This window comes from Leucopleurus acutus (genome assembly GCF_964270905.1).
Source record: "Leucopleurus acutus genome assembly, chromosome: 21".
NCBI classification, from domain to species: Eukaryota; Metazoa; Chordata; class Mammalia; order Artiodactyla; family Delphinidae; genus Leucopleurus; species Leucopleurus acutus.
The window spans coordinates 32,590,158-32,613,616 of NC_139163.1; the positions used below are offsets into that span (position 1 = coordinate 32,590,158).

Genomic DNA, 23,459 nt, shown 5'->3' on the forward strand with positions numbered 1-23,459 from the left:
AAAGTTTCCTTTATTTCCCTTTTTGGTGCTACATAGGGTGGGAATAAATACACTTTCATAAATCAAGCAATATATTTAAAATTATATTTAACTACTGAATAGCCTAATAACAGAACTAGGACTTTTCACTTAACTATCTTTATACACTTAGATTTTACCATGGGCTTGCTTAAATGAAAGTACATCTTTTACATTGTTTGACTACAAAAGAAACTATTTTTTCACCCCAAGAGAATGAAAAATTGAAGGAGAGAAAATACCCTTTAATAAAAATGGCTTCCTAAAAATTCTTACTTCTATGCCTAAAATGCAAATTAGGAAGAGATTTAAAATGAGAAAGAACTCAGAGAGGTAATGACTCTGTTTATTTCATGAGTTCTATCTATCATCACCATGGGAGTAGAAGTCATAGTAAAGCTTTCCCTCTGGGTAAGCAGCAGTTTATGTTCCCAGCAGAGTACAGTCTGTTGAACATTACTAGGCACCTGCTGGTACCAGGTAAGTTTCTCAGTGTTCCTTCTGTTTCCCTTTCCAGAAAGCTAGATGGCACCCAGAGGTGCTGCATCCTGTAGTGTCTCCTAGTGAGAAGGAGCAAAGACTGTTTCAGATTTCCATATGAATTCAAAACAAATTTAAGCTGATATACTTACTTTAGAAAAATAGCCAACAAGGTGGCAGCCCTTGACATCATTCTGGGTTAGTACATAAAAAAGAAATGGCTCCACGTCATAATAGAGTGTTTTGTGGTCAAGAAACAATTTTGCCAAGAGACACAGGTTCTGACAATAAATGGTACTCACATTCCCATCAACCTAGAGGAAAAAAATAGACAAAATGGTCAGCAGGGTGTCTCTTTAGTTCTAGAATAACACACATCAGAAACAAGCACCTGTGAGTACCCACAGTCCAGCCTAAGACGAGCTGGCAGCTATCAGAACAAAATGGACCTGGAAGCGGTCCTTTGAAACGGCAGAGTACAGTGCCTGCTATTTTAAAACAACTAAATATATAAAACACTGCACTTCAACAAAGCATGAAAAGTCTAGACAAGGAGGTGATGGCCAGTTTTAAAAACAGCACTTTTTGCTTTTATAACAAGATTGACTACAGGAATCCTTCAGATGGCAAGCTGATCTGATGTATTTTTTAAAGTATTTAATTCAACAAAAGATCTAAATGCAACCTCTCTTCTAAAATACATATAAGTAAAGCAAGGTAAAACGATAGTTTAATCTGTGCCAGCAGCTAAAAGCAATGTAATCTGACTGCCATGATGAGATTTCCCCCAAATAAAGCTACTCAAGGGATTATTATCTATTGTCAGAAGCACCAAGCAGGTTCCCTAGGCAGCAACCTGGCAAGTGAGGTTATTTCTTGGACTCCGGTTGGCCAAGATCAGGAGGACTAGGCTACACGCTCCCAATACCCCTGTAATTCTTGGCACTGCTGGAGCCAGCTCTTTTATGAAAATGCCAACAATTGCCTACATCAGACCCAAAGACATTGACATTTCAAGACTGCAATTTCTTTAGCAATTTAAGTAATTTATTGTACACCACACCCTTTCCCTCCCCACGAGGTCAAGAGCTCCTCTATTCCTCACCTAAAATAAAGACTTTGGGAAGATGAAGAAAGTGAGGGATGGAATAGTTCCTGACAATCTGAAATTCTATCATCATAGTAATTAACAGAACTGAGCACATGGCAGGTACTCAATTAATACTTGGCAATTAAACCACAGAACTGAGATCAAGAAATTAAAAACCACTACTAACAACACAGAATCACAGATGTAGCATAAGTCATACAAACATGATGCAGTCAGGAAATATATTAAGATTTATTCAATATACAGCTATTACACATACCTCTACACAATATTCCTTTAAATAGAGCAGTAGAAATCTTTTCAATTAAGTGTCATATTTCATAGATTCTAAGACACAATCTTATCACATCTAAACATAAGTAAAATCCGTTGGCATTTAATAATCAAATGGAGTTTGATCATAATTAGCAGTACCTTTACTTCTCAGTAGTACATAAAATAAGATATATTACAACTGATGTCTTTGATTCAGTGAAATACAGAATAGTTTATTCAGAGATCAAGCTTGTGAACTGGGTACCACTTAGATTGGCCTAATTCTGCTTCTCCCTCATACACCTGAATTACTGACTCAACAGTGAATGAACAACAGTAAAATAACATTTCCAAAAAAAATCAAGTTGTGCAATTAAAGTACAGGTGGCACTGTATTTGAAATGGGTAGGAAGACAACTACTAAACATCTTCTACTTTACCTCAAAGACAGAAATGTTATTCTTTCTATAAATCTCATTAGCAGGCGGATGGAACCAACCACATTTCTTCATGTGCTGCTGTAGAATAGTTCTACTTTTCATGTATTTTAGACAGAATTCACAGAGATACAACTTAGGCAGCCTGTAAAAAATAATTACACAAATAAGAGGGCTTTATATTTTATAAGACTTTAAACTTTCATCACTATTCTTGTTTGATTCTCACTACTACCCAGGTAAAAAGGTAAAGAATGTATCATTATCCCCATTAACCAAATGAAAAAAAGGAAAAACAAAAACTAAAGATAAAACTAAGTTGAATAACAGGATCCAACTAATTAACGGCAAGAAGGCAGGGGTGAGAATCAATTCACCCAATTCAGTGCTCTTCCTATTAGACTAATATTTTGCAGTCTTTTTAAGTTACCCACGGGACAGATATGAAAATCTCACCTTCTCTACTCCTTGATAATCTCCATTAAGTAAAAAGTAAAGTCTACCTTGAGAACACACCAATAAGTGAAGATTTTGTTACGCTATATATTCTTTCTTCCTTTATTTGATCATTCAGTCATTAATTTCAGAAAATGAACATTTATTGAATACTATCAGGCCCCTGTGCTAGGTACACTAGGTACAGAGTGCTGAGTAGGATGGACATATAGTAGGTATTATAAAAGCAGATTTTGTATATCTTTTTAAGTATAAAATTATAGTATGTTTTTTTCAAGTCAGGACATACTACACTACCTCCTTCCTTCCACCCCTGAAATTCTGGCTTCCTCTCTAGTTAAATATCACATTAAATCCTGCAACTCAAAAGTCTATTTTTCAAGGTGAAATAAAATTTCAATTTATTCATTCACATATTCTCTGTTATAGTCATATCATTTATATTTATTCAACTGTCTTGCTATTTTAGCCGTAGTTTAACAGGATTTCTTCCTTATAATGTCCCTTTTATGAGGAGCTAGGCAACAAAGTGATGAGATCAGTTCATAAAGTAACAGAAGGAACATAACCTAAACTAAAACCCAGTGGCCTTTATATGTACTTTAGTCTGAATTGAGAAGACCCCCAATGGCTCTCTATTATAAAATATACACCCCATGTATCCTCAGCACAGAGGCTTCCCTGCATCCTGAACTGTGTCCAAAACTGGTAAGCATGCCTTGGTAAGCTAAGATCTGATCCTACAATGAAAACTGCATATGTGAAAATACTGGATGATATGACAAAAAATATAATCCAAATAAAATACGGTATCTTCCCTCATATAAATAAGTACTGAGGCGGAAGGAAATTTTTAAAAAACCTCATTAATTTAGTTGCCATCAGTTTAGATAGCTATGCTTTAAAAAGATTAATCTGGAATTAAAGAAAAAGTAGATTAATGTACAAAAATGTTTACTTTGTTAACGTGTGAAGACCATAACTAGTTTTTCAAGTTCTACTTTAGAAGCAGCTTTTGAAGCATATTTACCTGAAAACATCTAACATTCAACTAAAGCCTTTCCCAGGTGTATTATGGAACACTAGTTCTGTATACACTTAAGTGTTTCATGCTCAAGTAAAGTGGGAAAAGGCATGTGATTAATTTTTTCTTCTCCCTTGGGGATTCACAATGTGTATTAATTCCTTCTCTACAATCCCACATCTTATTTTTAAAACTGCCATTCAGCACACTAAAAGCTTCCATGGAACTGCTGTGGTATATAATATTTCTAAATGTCTACAATATGTAACACAAAAATAATGTCTAATATTAGTCAAACTCAAACAACCCAAAATTATATCATTAGTACAAAAATAAGCCATTCCAAAATAAAGTACTGAGTGAACCAAATAATGACTGACATTACAACTAAAAGCAGCAGGCGCCAAGAGCACAGAAAAGAAAGGCTTCCTAGGCCACTCTGCTTATTTCCTTTGCACGTTGCCTCAAACTACTCAGAGAAGCAACGACAGCAGGATAAATAGCTTCTTTACCACCAGAACTAAAAAAAACTCAAAATGAAATGGCCCCAGTTGTATACTTCATCATCTAATGTGGGCACTAATTGTATTAACTGAGTCTCAAAGATGACCCACAACTGCCAGCCTGTCTTCCTGAATATCTTGGATTTTGAACGATTTCTTCTTCAAAGGAAGGTGGAAGAATGAGGTTCTCCCTATAAATGTACTTAATGGCATCCTCCTCCCTGCAACTACTCTACTACTTACCTATTCTTTACCTGTTCTAAATTCTCAATGGGCTATATCTAGAAAAGACAAAAACTCTTTGAAAAGATACATGAACCTCAATGTTCATAGCAGCACTATTTACAATAGCCCAGACATGCAAGCAACCCAAGCGCACATCAACAGAAGATGTGGTACATATACACCCATATACATACAATGGAATATTACTCAGCCATGAAGAAGAACGAACTATTGTCATCTGCAGCAACATGCATGGACCTAGAGAATATCATACTAAGTGAAGTCAGACAGGGAAAGACAAACACTTTATGGTATCACTTCTATGTGGAGTCTAAAAACGAATACAAATGAATCTACATACAAAACAGAAACAGATTCACAAACACAGAAAACAAACTTATGGTTACCGAAGGGGAAAGGGAGGGCGGAAGGGATAAATTAGGAGTATGGGATTAACAGATATAAACTATACATAAAACAGACAAGCAACAAGAATCTACTGTGTAGCACAGGGAACTATATTCATTATCTTGTAATAACCTATTGATATAATGGAAAATAATCTAATATATATCAAATTATTTATAATATATATAAATATATATAACAGAATCACTTTGCTATACACCTGAAACTAATACAATATTGTAAACCAACTATACTTTAATAAAATAAATAAATAAATTCTCAACGACCAATTTTAACTTGTTACAACATGAAGACAGAGAAGAATCCTTGAGTATAGGTTCTGTGTGACAGCTAAATATTACAAATAAATATTTCCTACAAATGTGAATCTAAAAAACCTAAACAAAATTCTGAGCTTTTTGAAATAAGAAAGAAAGAGACAGAGAGATGGAGGGAGGGAGGGAGGGAAGGAAGAGAAGAGAGGAGGAGGGGGAAGGGAAGGGGGGAGAGGAGGGAGAAGGGAAGAGAGGAAGAACCAGTGACTTTTCCAGGTTACAATAATGACAAATGCCAACTTCAAGCTGTTTACTTGGAATAGCAAGATGTATGGCATTTTACTGATTATTTTTTTAAAAACTTCACTGGGCCTTATTATGTGAAAACTAATAAAACAGAAGCAAGCATAATATGATCTAGTTTATTCTAAATCAGTTCCTGCTGAAAACATTTTTAAAGCCTCCTACTTATTTTTCTTTCTTTTTTTTTATTGAGGTATGGCTGATGAACAATAAGTCCCAGGTGTACAACATAGTGATTCACAATTTTTGAGTTATACTCCATTTATAGTTATTATTAAAATATTGGCTATGTTCCCTGTGCTGTAAAATATGTCATTTTAGCTTATTTATTTTATACATAGTAGTTTGCACCTCTTCATCTGCACCACTATCTTGCCCCTCCCCCTTCCCTCTCCCCACTGGTAACCACTAGTTTGTTCCCTGTATCTGTGTGTCTATTTCTTTTTTGTTACACCCACTAGTTTATTTTTTAGATTCCACACATAAGTGATATCATATAGTATTTTTCTTTGTCTGACTTATTTAGTAACCATAATACCCTCCAAGTCCATCCATGTTGCTGCAAATGGCATTATTTCGTTCCTTTTTATGGCTGAGTGGTATTCCTTTGTCATATGTACATATATACAGATACACACCACATACATAGATAAAGAAGATGTTATATATACATAACATCTTCTTTATCCATTCATTTGTTGATGGACACTTAGGTTGCTTCTATGTCTTCGCTATTGTAAACAATGCTGCTATGAACATTGAGGTGCATATATCTTTTCGATTTAATGTTTTTGTTTTCTTTGGATATATACCCAGAAGTGGAATTGTTGGATCATATGGTAGTTCTACTTTTAGTTTTTTGAGGAACCTCCACACTGTTCTGCACAGTAACTGCATCAATTTAAATTCCCACCAAGTGTACAATGGTTCTCTATTCTCCACATCCTCGCCAACATGTTATTTGTAGATTTTTTTTTATGACAGCCATTCTGACAGGCGTGAGGTAATATCTCATTGTGGTTTTAATTTGCATTTCTCTAATGATCAACAATGTTGAGCATCTTTTCACATGCCTGTTGGCCATCTGCATGTCTTCTTTGGAAAAATATCTATTCAGGACTTCTACCCATTTTTTAATCAGCTGGTTTTGGGGTTTTTTTTTCTTTGTTTGATGTTGAGTTGTATGAGCTGTTTATATATTTTGGATATTAACCTCTTATTGGTCATATCATTTGCAAGTATTTTCTCCCATTCAGTAGTAGGTTGTCTTTTCATTTTGTCAGTGGTTTCCTTTGCTGGGCAAAAGCTTTTAAGTTTAATTAGGTTCCATTTGTTTATTTTTGCTTTTACTTCCTTTGCTTTAGGAGACAGATCCCCCCAAAACACTGCTGCGATTTATGTCAAAGAGTGTTCCACCTATATTTTCTTCTAGAAGTTTTATGGTTTCAGGTCTTATCTTTAGGTCTTTAAACCATTTTGAGTTTACTTTTGTACCTGGTTTAAGAAAATTGTCTAATTTCATTCTGTTGCATGTAGCTGTCCAGTCATCCCACCATCATTTACTGAAGAGACTGTCTTTTCCCCATTGTACATTCTTGCTTTCTTTGTCATAGATTAATTCACCATAAGTGTGTGGGTTTATTTCTGGGCTTTCTATCCTGTTCCACTGATCTGTGTGTCTGTTTCTGTGCCAGTACCATACTGTTTTGATTACTGTGGCTTTGTAGTATAGTCTGAAGTCAGGGAGCATGATGCCTCCAGCTCTGTTTTACTTTCTCAAGATTGTTTTAGCTATTCAGGATCTTTTGTGTTTCTACACAAAGTTTAAAATTTTTGTTCCAGTTCTATGAAAAATGTCATTAGTAATTTGATAGGGACTGCACTGAATAGGTAGATTGCCTTGCATAATATGGTCATTTTTAACAATAATAATTCTTCTAATCCATGAACACAGTATATATCTTTCCATTTGTTTGTGTCATCTTCAATTTCTTTCATCAATGTCTTAATAGTTTTCTGAGTACATGTCTTTTACCTCCTTAGGTAGGTTTATTCCTAGGTATTTTATTCTTTTTGATGCGACTGTAAATGGGATTGTTTCCTTAATTTCTCTTTCTGATAGTTCACTGTTAGTGTACAGAAATGCAACAAATTTCTGCATATTAATTTTGTATCCTGCAACTTTACCAAATTCATTGATGAGCTCTAGAAGTTTTTTGTGGCATCTTTAGGATTTTCTATGTATAGTATCATGTTATCTGCAAACAGTGACAGTTTTAATTCTTCCTTTCCAGTCGGAATTCCTTTTATTTCTTTTGCTTGTCTGACTGCTGCAGCTTGGACTTCCAACACTATGTTGAATAAAAGTGGTGAGTGAGCACCCCTGTCTTGTTCCTGATCTGAGAGGAAATGCCTTTGGCTTTCCATAACTGAGTATGACATTAGCTGTGGGCTTATCATATATGGCCTTTATTATGTTGAGGTATGTTCCTTCTATGCCCACTTTCTGGAGAGTTTTTATCATAAATGGATGTTGAATTTTGTCAAAAGCTTTTAATGCATCTACTGAGATGATTATATCGTTTTTCTTCTTCAATTTGCTAATGTGGTATATATCACACCGACTGATTTGCAGATACTGAAAAATCTCTGAATCCCTGGGATAAATCTCACTTGATTACTGCTTACAATTGTTTATGATCATTTTAATGTACTGTTGTATTTGGTTTGCTAGTATTTTGTTGAGGATTTTTGTATCTATGTTCATCAGTGATATTGGCCTGTAATTTTCTTTTCTTGTGGTTATTTTTATCTGGTTTTGGTATCAGGGTGATGCTGGCCTCATAGAATGAGTTCAGAAGCATTCTTTCCTCTGCAGTTTTTTGGAATAGTTTGAGAAGGACAGGTGTTAACTCTTCACTAAATGTTTGGTAGAATTCATCTATAAAGCCATCTGGTCTTAGGGTTTTGTTTACTGGGAGTTGTTTTATTACTGATTCAATTTCATTACTGGGAATTGGTCTGTTCATATCTTCTATTTCTTCCTGCTTCAGCCTTGGGAGATTCTAAATTTCTAGGAATTTTTCCATTTTTTCTAGGTTGTCCATTTGACTGGCATACAGTTGTGTGTCATAGTCTCTTATGATCCTTTGTATTTTAAAAGCCTCTTACTTTATTAAAACCAAGCCTACTGGGATGACACTGTTAGTCTAAAGGGAATCATCCAATAAAACTCCAGGAAAAAACAAAATATTTCTTCTTGTAATAGTACAAACGGCTGCAGTTCTCTCACTGAAAAGATATTATCATATAGGAAAAACATTAGCTCACATGAAATGAAATGCAGTTATTGAGATTATGAATACTCCCTGCCCTAAAGAATACTGCTGGGTGCTGCTTTCTGTCATCTTCTTCCTGAGAGCACCTCGGCCTTGACCATCAAGTTGGTGTATGGTCACTGTGATTAGCTGCATCATGGGGTATAGCCCCCATACTTGACATTCAATTTTAAAGTCACCCATTATATGGACACCATAGTCTATGAAGTCAGGACTGGGCTGCAGCTTATTGTTTCCCTTACTTCTAGGATGATGCAAATATTCTTCCTAGAAGTCCCTACAATACCTTCTTGGCTTTTGAACATTGCCCAAGATAGTAGCAGTTTGTGTGACTTTTATAACAGGTCAACTTGTAGTAAAATTTTAATACAATAAAAATTGTATCAAATACTACTTGAGTCAAAGACTATGGTACAAGCCATCTAAGATCAATCTAGATATCAATGCTATATGGAGTAGTGAAGCAGAGAGGTTAAAGGTTATGGCTATATGGTAAGAGAAAAGTGGGATTAAATCCTGGTTCTGCCACTTATAAACTGTATGGTCTTAAATATGTTTGCTGGGGGCCCTAAAAGCAATATCCACCTCACAGAATTATTCCAGAGATGTTTAGTCCAGTAGCAAGCTCAGTGAATGGTAACTATAGCTGCTATTATTTATAATTAATACTATGAATATTTTTATTCTCCTTTCATCCATTTTACGTCATCATTTAATGGGCATTCAAGGACTTCAAGGATGCGGTTCTTTAGTAACTGGGGCTGTACATAATCTACGCATCAAATCAAGTCAGGAACAGGATCAAAAGGTAGAGCAAGGTTCCTAAGCTACTCAATAATGTGGGAATCTGCCTTCTTAGGATCTTAATATGATCTTGCAGCAAAGAGGTCATTAAGAACCTAGGCTCTAAGCAGCTCAGGAGTAGAGGCTATCCCATGATCACAGTTCCTCTTGCCTCTAGCCCATCAATGTCATGTTTTTAAAGGCAGAGCAGGGCCCTCCATGGACCTGTCTTCCATGTGTGTGCATAACATGGCCCTGTTGGAGAAACCTAGGGTTAAAACTCTGGTTTCTATTTTTCAACATCTGAGACTTAATCATACTGCTCCAAATGAAGCAGCATTATTGCTTCATTGCTGTTGTTTCATTTTGCTTTGTTTTTTTTTTAAGTCATGGATGCAAGATTACTTAACATACACTACACACACAAATATCTGAATATTATGGGAGACAATGCATAATCCCACTTCCCAAAAGATTTTTCCTCCTGTGATCGTTTTTGTTTTTGCTCCATTTGTCCTATTTTGCATGCTTTAGGATTTGGAATTTTTTTTAAAGTGTTTAAAACCTTTAACAACAAGAAAATAATTTGAAGTAATTTAGCAGAGAATAATAGTCATTAACAAAGTAAAAATACAGGTTTATTATTTGGAAAACATAAGATCTCTAAACATTTTAGTCAACTCAAGTTTAAAAGAACTCAGAAGTGAAACAAACCTAAACTCATTTTAAATAGATTATGTGGTTTTCTAACAATGTACTTAAAATTATGAATAGATAGAAAAAGATCACAATTATCCATACTAAAGAGCTTATTAAATTACAGAATATTTTCTGATGCAAAATTCAGGGAACCCTCCACAATGGTGGATAAGAAAATGAATAGAAAATGTCTAAAATTCTACTTAAGAAAGTTGATGAATTTTACAGTTCTTACCCTATTGCTGCTTTCTATTACAATTCCTATTATACTTTTTTGGTTACGTATTTTTCTGCTGGCAATGTTTGTTCATTCTTTCACTGATAACTAATTCCCTCAAAGCTGATTAAGAAGTCACGTTCTAGTGACAACCTCATCAGAACAAAAAGCACATTTTTGATGAGGCTTAATATCTTAAAGTCAACAGCCTCATGGTTGGGTCCATTCTCATCTTCTATCTCCATTCCTTAGTAAATGGAGTTCCTCTCCTCCCCCTGAGAGGAAGAGAGAAGGTGCCTGTGGTTCTAATCTCTGCACTACACTCCCTGGAACAGGTGACACATGTGTTGGACAAGCTTTCTTTTCTAAGTGAAGCACTCTTGTGATTTGGACAGCTCACTTAAAAACGGCAATAATTTATTTTAAATTACTATTAACTGGGCTTTCCTGGTGGCGCAGTGGTTGAGAGTCCGCCTGCCAAAGCAGAGGACACGGGTTCGTGCCCCGGTCCGGGAAGATCCCCCACATGCCGCGGAGCAGCTGGGCCCATGAGCCATGGCCGTTGAGCCTGCGCGTCCGGAGCCTGTGCTCCGCAACGGGAGAGGCCACAACAGTGAGAGGCCCACATACCGCAAAAAAAAACCAAAAAACAAAAACTATTACTTTAAATAATAATTTATTTATTAAAATAATTTATTTTAATTAAGGAATTAATTCCTCAACTTTGCTGTTCTTGATCATACAATATCCTGGCTACCCAGAACTCCTGAGGAGGAAATTGCACTGAATACCTGTGTTCTGTAGGTAGTTGAGGAATTTCCTTCCCTCTTTTAACATATATACATAAAATAATATATAAATATAATTTAATCTTTTTAACAAACTCAGATTGTTGTTCTTCCATGAAATAAACAGAATGCTGCCTTAAAGATCTACCACAGAGTTTGGGGCTAACTGACCCTACAATAAATGGGTCTCAGTTTGCTGTGTTTCATAAGCTTTATGTTAGTTTCCTGGAGTTTTGCTTTCTCTCTCTCTCTCTCTTTTTCTTTTGGTCACTGAGATCTAGGTCTGTAAGAACATTCTCATTCTTATTTTTCTATTTCTGTTAGACTTGGAAACCACAAGCAAGTTATTAAGTTACATGGAAAGTTTAAAAAAATACTGAGTTCTAGTTTTTTAACAAATTATACTGGCCTATTCCCAGCTTCTTAGAAATAACCCCTATTAAAGCACTGTGTATACTATAAAGCACTAAATAAATCACTGTCAGTATAATTATTTTGGCTAACATTTTAGACAAACCATGTTACTAGATAGGTAAGAAGTTATATAATGAGTACTCTGAATACGTGTTTAACCCACAGAGCACCGTAATTTATTATTTCTTATAACACTCTGCTAAATGGGAAACTGAGGCACATGTAGCTTAGGGATTAAAGAAAGAATTAATATGACTGCTGTACTTCAAATGGTAGGCCAGTATTTAATTTTTTGACCAAATCTTACTTTAACTCTTTCAATTTCAACCCTAAAAGAAAAAAGTAATAATAACTGACATTACTGGGCACTCACCATTTTGAAGTGATTTACATATTTCAACTCATTTAATGTTCACAATAAACCTCATGAAGTAAGAACTACTGTTAGCTCTATTTTACGGATGAGGAAACTGAGGTAACAAGTAGCTGGGTAACTCCTAAGGTTACGTAGCTTATAAATGTCAGAGTTGAGTCATGAAACAAATCTGGCATGCTGCCTTACCCCAAAAAGCTGGTGACTGACCAGTTTTTATATCTAGAAACCCAAGCCATTTATATGTAATATTTGTCCAATTACTCCTGGGAAAACAAATTATTTACTAAGTTCGTTAAATTATAAAAATTTAAATAAAAGGCTACTCAGTGAAACTTTATTTATAGTTAAAAATAAGAATCTCCCTTTAAAACTATTCTTAGTGTGAAGTATGAAGGCAAATTTCTCATAAACAAAAAATGTTCCCCTTTCATTCTGACCATGTGTCGGGTTTCCAATCTTAAGTAACAGCTTTGGACAGGTTACAGCAAAGAAAATCTAAAGCCAACTGAGATTAAGCAGCTGCCAAAGTATGCTGCTATTATGGACATTTAAAACCAACCAGTTTTTTCAAATGTAAAAACATGAACTGCACTACAGTGTCTCCAAGATCCCTTCTAGTGCTGAAGTTCTATGACTCTAAGAACAGAAAGTATATGGTCTCTTAAAACATACCTTGAGTATTCTTGAGGATATGGAGAAGAGTACCAGGTGTGGATTTCATACTTCCCAAACTCAATAACAGAGGGACAGCGGACTTGTGGATCAGGGGGACCAGTCACTCCAACTTTCTGTGCAGTGAGAAAATACATCAATTACATAAGTTAGTTAAATTAAATACACTGAGACAGATAACAAAACCAATAAAACAAAAAAAACCCATCTGAATCTAAGTGTCGCCTTCTCAGGATTCCACAGGAAAAGTTAAAAAGCCAGGAACAAGCTAGTAAGTTTTGAAATAAGCTGTATTATCCTTTAAATAGAGCATCCAAATGAAGAATAAAAATGCTAATAAATCTCTTAGAACCAAATGCAGTTTGTAACGTTGCAGTTTCCACATTTAATAATACTGTGAATATCCTCAACTAAACTCACTCCTTAATCACTTAGTTGTTAAAGAGACCCTGCCAGCACTTGGGGATATAAAGTCAGGGGTGGGGAGGAGTGCTTGCTGCCCACTGGCCGAGATCACATGTATAGTGTCCCAAGTGACAGCAACAGCAACCACCTACTCAACATGTGAGCACGTACAGAAAGGAATCATCCTCCGGTTTGTGAAAACAGATATTAAGGAATATGACAAAACAAGTAAGAGTCTTCATTTTACACTGCCCCTAAAATTCCCTTCTTAGTGGTTTTTCATAGGTTTAACCAAAGAAAGTAATACTCTGTTAAACACACACTTTTATCCCTTTTTATCTATCTTCTGTATATAATTAAAATAATTTCTATACCCCCATCCCTGCAATAACCTGAACTACACTATCTTAAAAAAAGAATAACTTGTAAAGCGTTGAGGACTTCCACAGCAGCAGCTCAAATATAAGCCACTGCTATTGACTACAAGGATCGGGTTTTAAAACCTTAAATTCAAGGGAATCTGATCTGCCCTGCATCCACTACAGCAAGATTCATACATGTATATAGGCATACCTCGGAGATACTGTGGATTCGGCTCCAGACCACAGCAACAAAGTGAATATCGCAAGTCACACGAATTTTTTGGTCTCCCAGTGCATATAAAAGCTATTTACACTATACTCTAGTCTATTAAGTTTGCAATAGCATTATGTCTAAAAAAAACAACGGACATACCTTAATTAAAAAATACTTTACTGCTAAAAAATGCTAACCATTATCTGAGCCTTCAGCAAGTCACCATAACAGATCATGAGAACAAATATAATAATAATGAAAAAGTCTGAAATATTGCAAAAATTACCAAAATGTGACAGAGGCACAACAAATGCTGCTGGAAAAGTGGTGCTGATACACTTGCTCAACTCAGAGCTGCCACAGCCTTCAATCTGTAAAAACCTAACTATCTATGAAGCACAATAAAGTGAAGTGCAATAAAACAAGGTATGCCCCTGTGTGTGTTATGCATATAACATGTAATATATATGCATGTATATTTATTATGGATAGTCTATTAAATGACTTTTTTTTTAAAAAAGGAGCTAGAATTTAGCCTAATCAAACACAAGTATTAATAACTCTTCAAACGAGCAACCAAAATTATCCTTCAACTTTATGCTTTAAAAATCACTGAGAGATTACTAAAGTCCCTTGTTGGAGCTCGTGACACACACACACACACACATACACACACACACACACACCCCTTCTAACAAAACTAAAAAAAAATCAGAGGCTTTTATTCACTTTTCATATAAATTCATTTAAGAAGCCTTTTCACCACAACTCATTTGAGAACTCTCTGGTCTTTCTAACCATTCCCTTTTATAAAAGGCCAAGGGACTTATCTCAGGTTTCATGCTGGAACACAGCCAGGTGAAACCTCACCTCTTCCTCAGACACCTCAAAACAAAAGACAAACATCTATTAGTTGGATAAACTGTGTTATGACACCAAGGAGTACTGAGGCTCTTCCAAAGGCAAAAATCAAAAAGAAAAACACAAGACAGGGTTAAAATAAGATTTTTTTCATTTCCGAAAACCAAAATAGAACTCTGCAAAAGGTTTTAAACACACTGTTCTTTAAACTACATTCCAGAATCATGTATTCTAATTCATAAAGTAGTATCTTTTAACCTATCTTCACAGCTCAAAACAACAAGAATAGTAGTATAGAAAATATCAGAATAACCAATATCAGAAACCAAATCTAACTTCCTGAGCCAAGGATCAAGCAGGAAGCACGAAAGGTGAGACCATGCACCTGCTCCGGCACCGCCTGTTGTGTGAGAGCTTTCCCATCCGCTGCCCGGTGCTCCTCCAGGTGGATGCCCAACGCAAACGTGGATACCCAGCCCCAGTACAACTGTCTGCACATTGCCGTCACTAGGAGAGTCTATGTAAAACCAGACTCAGAGCAGACCTCCTCTGCCTTCGCAGCTCTCGCCTTCCCGCGCTGTGAGATGCGCACAGCCACAGGGCTCCACGACCTCCAGCTCCCTTGAGAAAGAAGCCTCTGAGCCAGTGTGTTTCCCTTTACCAAGGTCTGGAAATTAACAAAGGCTCTGTGCAGTGAGGAAGTAACAGCTGCATCTATACCACTCATTAACCTAGTCCTTGCCAAATTCAAATTGTCAAATCTGAATTACAAGGTTATCTTTACTAAATCATTTTATTTTTAAATTTCAGTCAAAATTTCATTAAACATGCAGCTTTCAAAGTAGCAGATATCTAATATAATCAAGGGCACAACATTTTTTTAAACTTTTAACTCAGGTTCTGCCACTCTGTGCCCTCCTTCTCATTTGAATACGCCAAAATCTTTAAAACATAACATATATTCTGGGCCAGAATGGACTTTTTAACTAAGAAAGTAAGGGGGGGCACTAAATGCACTAGTAATTGGGCTAAATCAAAAGGTAACTTTAAATATACCTATTCTAGATAATGAAACTTTTATTACCAGCAATTTGAGAAAAGACTGTTAGTTACTCTTCTGCAAAAACTCCACTTCTGTCAAATGACTAATTTATATTTTCCAATACAGAGACCACTCTTGCACACAGAGACCCCCAAGTCTAGATCTGGTACAGAACGAAAATTACAACTGATGTAAATACAGCCCTGTTCCCTCCCTCTGCCGGACCTTCCTTTCCCATTCCCTGTGGGAAATGACATTTTGGGGTGGGAGTGGAGGGTAGGACTGTACCCTTAGTATCAGTATGAGAATGTGAAATGTGGGGAGAGGACATATCTTTCTGGTATTTGAACATTTTCCCATAAAAACTATGATAAAAAATAATTCTGTTCCTTAGGGATTAAAAGTTACCTGATGAAAGAGATGCATAAGAATGAGTTCACATGCTGCAAAGTGGAGAGAGCATGACCTTAAGGAGTAAAGAGACTCAGCATGTGTGGGGCACCTACTGTGCAGTCTCTGCACCTCGCACTGTCATCTCATTTATTCCCCACAATCCATTCCTCAAAGTAGGAAACAACATGCCTGCTTTATAGATGGGGGGAGGGGAGAGAAGCCAAGGATCAGAAAAGTTAAGAGGTAAAGAACTCCAGGACAGGAATATCAAGAGTGAAGCACAAAGAAAGAAAAGAACCAACCGGGTACAAGGTGAGATAGAAAATATGGGTAGCCCTCAACTAATTACTTTCTGAATTCCAAAAGTTTGTGTGTAAGTTTCTTTGAACTGGAACTTAGTTTTCCAAAGAAATGAAGCTACTACATGTCCACAGTCTCTTATCCAAAACCCTTGGAATAGAATGTACTTTGGAATACTGAATTTTTCTCTTGTTAGAGAAGTTCTACAGTACCTATATGTATCTTAAATCAACAGCCTCAGTAGGATTTGGGACAATGCTCCATAATCAGATACATTAATATTTCTTTAGCAAAGCATATGAATAGTCACATTAAATGGGATAAGTAAAGAATATATATAGTCTAAACTCAGTTCAGATCATGTTTTGCCAACAACTGAATTAGGGTAACTAAGATCTTACTATAAAATGAGTTATAATTTTTTTTCACTCTAAAGAAGATATACATACAGATGGCCAATATGTACATGAAAAGATGTTCAACATCACTAATCATCAGGAAAATGCAAATGTGAACCACAATGAGATACCACTTCACACCCATTAGGATTGCTACTATAAAAAACAAAACAAAACACCAGAAAATAACAAGTGTTGGCAAGCATCTGGAGAAACTGGAACCCTTGAGCATTGCTGGTGGGAATGTAAAATGGTACGGCCACTGCGGAAAAAAACAGTATGGCAGCTCCTCAAAAAATTAAACACAGAATTATCATATGAACCAGCAACTGCACTTCTGGGAATACAGCCAAAAGAATTGAAAGCCAGGACTCAAACAATTATTTGTACACCATGTTCATAGCAGCCTTATTCATAAGTCAAAAAGGCAGAAGCAACCCAAGTGTCCATTGACGGATAAAGGGATAAAAAAGATGTGGTACAAACACACAATGGAATACTATTTAGACTTTAAAAAGGAAGAAAATTCTGACACATATTACAACATGGATGAACCTTGAAGACATTATGCTAAGTAAAATAAGGCCGACACAAAAGGACAAATATTTTACAACTGCACTCATGTGAGGTCTACCTAGAGTAGTTAAATTCATAGACAGAAAGTAGAATGGTGGTTGCCAGGGGCTGGGGGAGGGAGAAATGGGGACTTAGACTTTCTTTTTCTTCTTATCCAGCTTAGATTCCAAGGTCTTTTACTGTACCTCATCTTTACATACATCCTTAACTTCCTTGCTTTTCTCCTGATTCACCAAAATCCCAACTCTGGTTAAATTCAATATTCCAACACAATCCAAGTTATTACCCTCATATCTGAACACTATTAGAGAAAAACACAGAACCATGCTCACTAGTCTCAATTTATAATTCATACCCACTAACCTCAATGGGCGCTTGATGCTTCCCTACTCCATTCACTCTCCTACTCTTCTAGATTATTTCATTACTTTCTCCTGTCTCTCAAGCCTCCAATACCTTGTACCCCATCTTCACATTCAAGCAATGCCTTTGCTTTCTAAGAAGCAATCAGAAGAGAGCTTCCACAGCTTTCCACGGCACATCTGTATGTCTACCCTTGTGGCCATACACCCTGCCCTTCCTTAAGGCTATGGATAAATGGTCTAGGCTCCTACCTAAGGCCAACGCCCCAAATGATGTGAATAACATACTAAGCGCTTTGCAAATATCAATTCATTTAATCCTTTCAAGAAACCTATTAAGTAACTTGGTTGACCAAGGTCACTCAGCAGAGACAGGATTTGAACCCGTGCAGGCTATCTCTAATACCTAGGCTCTTAACCACTATCTTAATAAATACTCAATAAAATTTTGCTAAATCATCAAATGAATGAACTCAAAATACATCTAAACAGCCTTTAATATGTGACTCATAATTAATGGGTAAATGCCTTCAGACACTAAAACAGCCCTCTGCTCCCATCCCTAATTTCAGCAGTACCAAGGAGTCCACTCCAGCAACAAAAAAGTAGTCATGGGGCTTCCCTGGTGGCACAGTGGTTGAGAGTCCGCCTGCCGATGCAGAGGACACGGGTTCGTGCCCAGGTCCAGAAAGATCCCACATGCCGCGGAGTGGCTGGGCCCGTGAGCCATGGCCGCTGAGCCTGCGCATCCAGAGCCTGTGCTCCGCAACGGGAGAGGCCACAACAGTGAGAGGCCCGCGTACCGCAAAAAAAAAAAAAAAAAAGCAGTCATGGAGATACCTTAAAACCCTAGCATGCTAAAACTAACGTCCTCTTACTAGCTTTCAAAGTCCTCTAAAATCCAGCCCTATACCAGTAATTCAATGTATTTTTTACCATTACCCAACAATGTTCCATGCAGTTTTACCTCTCAGACTAAACTACAGGCGGTCCTTGCTTTGCATGCTACCATGTTAACTGAAACTTATGCATATCAAAACTGAGATCCAATCTCAGTCGCTACAGAGTGCATGAAGCACGAACACAATTCTGATATGCATGTGTCCCCATCAGCACAGCGCCATGCAAAGCAAGGACTGCCCGTGTTATAACACCTTCACAGGCAGCTATTGTGTTTCTACATCATCGCCACAGTATGACCTGCACATAGTAGGCCCTCAAATATCTGTTGACCTGATGGACCAATAATCACAATGTCTCTTGTATTAATATAATATATACACTGTATTCCTCAAAGCTGAAGTTAATGCGGTTTACTCTACCTGGTAAGCCCTCATCCTCTTCATTTACCTAAATTCTGCTTCTTCTGTGACCATCTCAGATCATACCAACTCTTACTAATCCTAGAATATACTGTGAACATATGAAACAGTCCATATCATTTAATACAGCAACAAATTACATCAACTGGTACTCTGGGCCACTGTTTGCTGTTTATCTTACCTTTCCCTACTTGCATTCAGTACAGGCTTTATGATTTTGATGTCTCTGTAACGTCTTTTACAAGGTAATGCAGGATGCTACTGTGATCAGGGGCACAAAAATGGAAGTCACACAGGCTCCAGCTCTAATCCACCTCTACCATTACTAGTTACATAACTTCAGGAAAGTCACTCAACTAAAGTCTTGGTTTCCTTGTGTAAAGTGGAGTGGGTTTCAAGAAGCATGCCCTTTGGGCACTCAAAGAAATCCGGAAATTTGCCATGAAGGAGATGGGAACTCCAGATGTGCGCGTTGACAACAGGCTCAACAAAGCTGCTGGGCCAAAGGAATAAGGAATGTCACATACCGTATCCGTGTGCAGTTGTCCAGAAAACGTAACGAAGATGAAGATTCGCCAAACAATCTCTATACATTGGTTACCTATGTACCTGTCACCACTTTCAAAAATCTCAGACAGTTAATGTGGATGAGAACTAACTGCTTAAAGTTATAGAACCGCCTTTGCATCTTGACTTTCCTATTCTAGTTGTAGCTAACAGGCTCATATATCTTAGAGCAGTTCCCAACTACAAGATCATCTGGCAAGTGTTTCCTAAATACTGTACCTGGGCCCCTTCTCCTCAGTCCCTGGAGTTTCTGAATACTTGAACAGAGCCTAGGTTAAGGTGGTTTTGAAGTACATCCTGGCTTGAGAATGACTGTTTAGGTAGTTGCGACATTAGGCATATAATGTTAATGCTTTTACATGCATGTTTTGTTAATTCTAAGATAAACATTTTTCTAGGAAAAAAATTAATTACTTAATTAAATTAAATAGGGATAACAATCCTTACCTCATAGGGTGAAGAGAGTTGTTGAACCTAGTTTATTCCATTTCTAATTAACTGTTCAATTCTTTATGCAAAGAAGAAAATTATTTTAGTGGCCCACACAGATTTCAAAAATGCTGTTAACTTTCTAGAACCACAAAAAAAAAACAATCAAATCCTTCAAAATTAGAAAGCACTAAAATTACTATAGAAATATAATGTGCTATTTGGTGATATTTTATGTAAATATCATTCTATATATTTCGAGGAGGCTGTTATGCTCTTCAATGTAATGAGTTGAATACAAATGCTTCTTTCTGGTAATGCATCTTTTAAGAAAAACCATTTCTTCCAAGCTCACAAGATCACTGTTGAAATATAATTCCAAACAAAAGCCTATACTACTAATTTCTTATACTTCTGTTTTTCTTTTTAGAGGTGGCTCTTTTTTATGAAGTGTTCACTGACTAGCTAGTAATGATGGAACATAGTACCAGGCAAACTATATCCTTCTCCTGAAATTAAAACAAAAACAAAAACAAAAACAAAACAAAAGAAAACCAATTAATAGATGACTTTTTTTGGGGGGGTGGCACTTGCTAAACGTTTCAATAATGCTCAACTTAATTAGATAATGTATCACACAAAATTTAATTGTTCAAGATCATCACTATGAGCCATCACTATTGGATTTGCTTTTGTGAGTTCGTTTCCTACTAAATGGTAAAAGCTCTATGAAAATAAAAACAATGTCTCATTCGTAGCCCCTGCACCTAGCATAGTTTCTAGAACAAAGTAGGTACTTAATAAATGATGGGTTTTTGCTTGGATGTATTCCTATATTAACTCCTTTATCATTTATTTATCTCTTATGAAGACTGCATAAGACCCTGTAATAAAATCTTCCTGCAAAATTTGTGGAACAAAGGTTGAAGCAGTTTCTACTAAAGAATATCTAGGCTCTCAAAAATGACTTTGTATGTTATGTTTATGAATGCTTCTATTATTTAAAAACATCATCTAATCTAATCAATAGTGACTCTCCCCACTGGCTTCAACCCACTTTCTCTGTTACATTAGGTCAGCGAGCCTGGGAGCTGTCCTTGACAACCTCCTGCTCCTTTACACTGCACACTGAACCTACCACCAAGTTCTGCTGACTCCGTCTCTGAAATGCATTCTAAATCCATCCACTTCTCTCCCATTTCCACTGCCACCTCTCTAGTCTAAGTCACCATCTTCTTCCATCTGGATCACTGAAAAAGCCTCTAAATTGGTTTCCCAGCTTTGACTCTTGCCTAATTCCAATCCATTCCTCATAGAGTGGCCAAAAAAAAAAAAATTAATGCAAATCTGATCTACTTCCTTTCTAAAATCATTCAATGATTAAAGAAGATGTGGTGGATGTATACAATGGAATACTACTCAGCCATAAAAAAGAATGAAATAATGCCATTTGTAGCAACATGGATGGACCTAGAGATTATCATACTAAGTGAAGTAAGTCAGAGAAAGACGAATATCATATGACATCACTTATATGCAGAGTCTAAAAAATATGATACAAATGAAACTTATTTAAGAAACAGAAATAGACTCACAAACATAGAAAACAAACTAATGGTTACCAACGGGGAAAGGGACAGGGAGGGATAAATTAGGAGTTCGGGATAACAGATACACACTACTATATACAAAAGAGATAAACAACAAGGACCTACTGTATAGTATAGGGAACTATATTCAATATCTTATAATAAACCATAATGGAAAAGAATTTTCTAAAAAAAAGCATTCAATGGTTTCTCACTACAGTTACAATAAAAACCCCAATCCTAACTTATGTCATCAGCTTATCTCTTCAGCTTTATCTTTTGTGAATTTTATTCACTGTACTCTAGTTATACTGGCCTTCCTTCAGTTTCTCAAATTTACCAAGATCCTTTATGCCTCAAGACGTTTACACAGGCAGCCCCTATGTCTGGAACATTCTTCTTAACTGTTTTGTGCCTTGCTGACTTTTCCACTCAACCTTTACGTCCCTGTGTAAATTATCACTGCCCTAAAAGAGGAATCCCAGACACCTGGACCAGGAAGTGTCTACTATAACCTCTCATTGCATTCTTATTTTCTTCCTGTTACTTATCAGTTTGTAATAACAGATTTATTTGTATGATTGTTTACTATCTGTCTCACTCAAGAGGCAAAGTTTCATGAAGGCAGAAGCTATGACTTTTTGTTCAGCCTATAGTTCTAGTTCCATGCCAGGCACATGAATTCCAAATGAATGAACCTCATGCAGAAATACCACCATCGTCAGAATTTCAGTGCACTGCCAATGAAAATAAGCACAGATTAGAATTCAAATATCTAGTTATTTCTTTGGTGCCAGATAACGTACATGGACAATCACAAGTTTAATAAAATGCTGGAAGAAACACACAATTAGCCAGATTATTGTCAATACAAATTTATATTGTCTCCACTGGGTCTCAGCAAGGCTCAGCACCCCTTTTAACTCTCTCTAGTCATCTTTCTCTTCACACTCCTATTATTCCAACTCCTGGCCCATTTCTCCCAGCAGAAAATTTCATTTAAACATCCATTCATTAAACAAATATTTACTGAGTCTTTACTATATTCCAGGTACTTGGTATAAAGCAGTGACCAAAAAGAAAGTGCCTGTTCTCAAGGCACTTACATTCTAGAAATAAATCTTTACATTCAGGAAGTGATAAGTACTATATAGGACAAGCAAGCAGGTAGGGGGACACAGAGTGATACAGTGGGGATAAATGTATGCTATTTCAGTTTGGGATTTAGGAAGGGCCTCTCTGATGGGTGACAGGAGCAGAGACCTAAACAGAGTGAGCCAACTAGACGTCTGGGCCAGAGGAAGGGCAATCCAGACGGGGAGCAGTAAGTGCAAAGGCTCCAAGGCAGAAGGGTGCCTGGTGTGTCTGAGGAAGAGGAGGAGGCCTGTGGCTGGAGCAGAGCAAACAAGGGCAAGAGTGGGAGGACAACGTGGAAGAGGAGAGCAGGCACAAGGTCATGGTGGGCCTTTTTAAACATTCTAAGCAAGACTGAAAGACACTGGAGGGCTTCTGAGCAGAGGAGTGGTATGTTTCAAAACATTTACTGCGGGCCCTGTATAAAGAATACAGACTAAGGACTGGGGTGAGGAACAGGAGTGGAAGCAAGTAGCTGGGTCTGGAGACGTTACAACAGCCCAAGCAGGTGCCGGCAGCTTAGGCTAAGACAGAGGTGGAAGGCAAAAGAAGGAGTCATATTCTGGATATATTGTGAAGGCAGAACCAACAGGATTTGCTGATGAACTGCATATGTACAGAGCATGAGACAGAAAAAAAATCAAGGACCTCTTTGGGCCTGAGCAAGTAAAAGAACAGAACTACCACTGACTCCTGTTCTCCAATAAAAGGAACCAGGGATTC

General features: G+C 36.8%; 1 protein-coding gene across 2 annotated transcripts in view; it reads right to left on the minus strand.

Annotated features, from left to right (window-relative positions):
• The window catches only part of KAT6A (lysine acetyltransferase 6A), a 109,007-nt gene that overhangs the window by 15,533 nt on the left and 70,015 nt on the right, over positions 1-23,459 (minus strand). For both annotated transcript variants that reach the window (XM_082863941.1, XM_082863940.1), the window contains exons 9-11: positions 12,783-12,898; positions 2,305-2,446; positions 651-812 (exon numbers count right to left, since the gene is read on the minus strand). In XM_082863941.1, coding sequence (XP_082720067.1) covers positions 651-812; positions 2,305-2,446; positions 12,783-12,898 — 420 coding nt within the window. The remainder of the gene's footprint in view (positions 1-650; positions 813-2,304; positions 2,447-12,782; positions 12,899-23,459) is intronic.